Source organism: Bison bison, unplaced genomic scaffold (assembly GCF_000754665.1).
Source record: "Bison bison bison isolate TAMUID 2011002044 unplaced genomic scaffold, Bison_UMD1.0 scf7180017864302, whole genome shotgun sequence".
Classification (NCBI taxonomy): Eukaryota; Metazoa; Chordata; class Mammalia; order Artiodactyla; family Bovidae; genus Bison; species Bison bison.
Genome location: NW_011494874.1, coordinates 1,605,311 through 1,607,358, shown reverse-complemented (window position 1 = coordinate 1,607,358; position 2,048 = coordinate 1,605,311). Strand labels below are relative to the sequence as shown.

General features: G+C 60.0%; 1 protein-coding gene across 1 annotated transcript in view; it reads right to left on the bottom strand.

Annotated features, from left to right (window-relative positions):
- MOK (MOK protein kinase) overlaps positions 1-2,048 on the bottom strand; it is a 44,337-nt gene that overhangs the window by 2,917 nt on the left and 39,372 nt on the right. The window contains exons 8-10 of the mRNA XM_010851416.1: positions 1,882-1,963; positions 939-1,165; positions 26-199 (exon numbers count right to left, since the gene is read on the bottom strand). Of these exons, the coding sequence (XP_010849718.1) occupies positions 26-199; positions 939-1,165; positions 1,882-1,963 (483 nt within the window). The remainder of the gene's footprint in view (positions 1-25; positions 200-938; positions 1,166-1,881; positions 1,964-2,048) is intronic.

Here is a 2,048-nt window from a genome sequence, read left to right as displayed (position 1 = left end):
CCCTTGGCCCCAGCAGGGCGCCCACCTCTGCTCCTGGAAGTAAGGGTGTTGCAGGGCCTGGTGGGCAGTGATTCTCTCATCGGGATCATAGGCCACCATGGCGTGCAGAAGGGAGAGGCATTGTGGGGACAGACTGGTGGTCAGTAGAGGTATCCCTGATCCCTTTTTAAAAGGAAAATCAAAACTCATAGCTCTCGACCTGCATTAAAAGCCCAATGATAATAAACGGTCACGCCGCCATTTAGAGCACGTGGCCGGTCCAGCGTCAAGACTGCACAGGGACCTGCGCTGAAGGGAACAGTTCTCGATCTAACAGTGGCGCGGGGAGGCACAAAGGCGTCCAGACTCCTCGCGCAGGGAGGCCCCTCAGGGAGCCGCAGCCCTGGGCTCCTTGCTCGCCAGTGCCGCCGGGCAGCGTCGGCCCCAGGAGGGGGGAGGTCTCTGCACTGCCACTCAGTTTTCCTGTGAACCTAAAACCGCTCCACGACATTAAATCTGTTTTTAAAACGGGTGTGTGTGTGTGAAATCTCATGCTCTAGAGGTAAGAAAACTTTCCCTTGAAAAGACTAATACCACATTCCCACCAGAGAAGGAAATAAAATTTAAAAAAAGAACAGGACTCCAACATAGTTGTCACCTCCCTACCTTCCTAGCGTCTGGGAGCTGCTGGGTGCTGCCCACTCCTCACGTCGCCAGGGCCCCCCAAGAGCCCGGCTCCCCCAAGTCCCAGCCCAGGCGTCAGTGCCGTGGGCGCCGGGCGGAGCTGCCCCGGGCCAGGCGTGCGGCCTGTGCTGGGAGCCGTCCTCAGCCGAGGCTCCGAGGTCTGAGTGAACCCCTGGGGACGCCTCCCGACTGCCCGGGCCGAGTGGGCTGTGCTGAGGTATCGGGGAACAGCAGCGGGGCAAGCCCTGGGGCGGGGGCCTGGGGCCTGCACTCACTGCTTGAACTTGGTGAGAGTCTTCTCAGCAGGCGTGCCCATGACGTCGTGGATCCTAGAGATCTGGTCCAGCTCGTTGGCTCCGGGGAAGAGCGGCTGCAGGCTGGGTGGGATCAAGGCTGCCGTCAGGGCCCCAATCCTCCCGGCAGCAGAGGGACCTCCAGCACCCGCCCCTGCCCACCCCTGCCCCAGGCCTTCCTCCTCCACTGTCCCCACGTTGGGGTCCTTCTAAGGCGCAGAGCCCACTCCCGAATCTGCAGAGCCGGGTCTTCACCAACTGTGAGAGGAAACCCCTAGAGCCTCTCACGGCCAGGGGAGCGCTGCGAACAGCAGTTCAGGCCAGGTCAGGCCAGACTGCGTGGACAAACGAGGTCCACGGAGCGTTTCAGTTTCGGAGCATTCACAGATTTGGGACTCTGGCGCCTCTCACCTCCCTCCAGACTGACTCAAGCAGCTTTGTGCTGTGCTGTGCTTAGTCCCGCAGTCATGTCCAACTCTTTGGGACCCCCATGGACTGTAGCCCACCAGGCTCCTCTGTCCAGGGGATTCTCCAGGCAAGAATACTGGAGTGGGTTGCCATTCCCTCCTCCAGGGGATCTTCCTGATCTAAGGACTGAACCCTTGTCTCCCACATTGCAGGCAGATTCTTTACCATCTGAGCCACCAGGGAAGCCAAGGGACTTAAGTACATGACAAAAGACTGTCTGTTGTAACTTTAGCATCAGTGAAACCACAAGTCTCCTTTCCAAAAATAACAGTTACTTATCAACAGGGAAGATCTAGAGTCAGAAGCTGTGCCCTGAAGGGCCTGTGCATATATCAAGGGGTCAGTGGAGCAGGTGGCCATGGACGCCCTGGGTCCTCCTGCCTGGCTGGGTACTGTTCTGACCGGCGTCACTCTGACGGAAATCACCCTCCCACGCCCCAGCCCCGTCCTTCCTGACCTGCTGGAGCAGGAGGGTGCGCCCCCCTCCTCCCTTCCCAGCCTCTGCGGTGGCCTTGCTCCGTCCAGCAGTGGAGCTGAGGCTGGCATGGGGGCAGCATGCACACTCAGGGTTGGAGCACTCCAGACTCCAGCTCCTCCTCACCCCGAGGCCTGAGCGCCCATGGG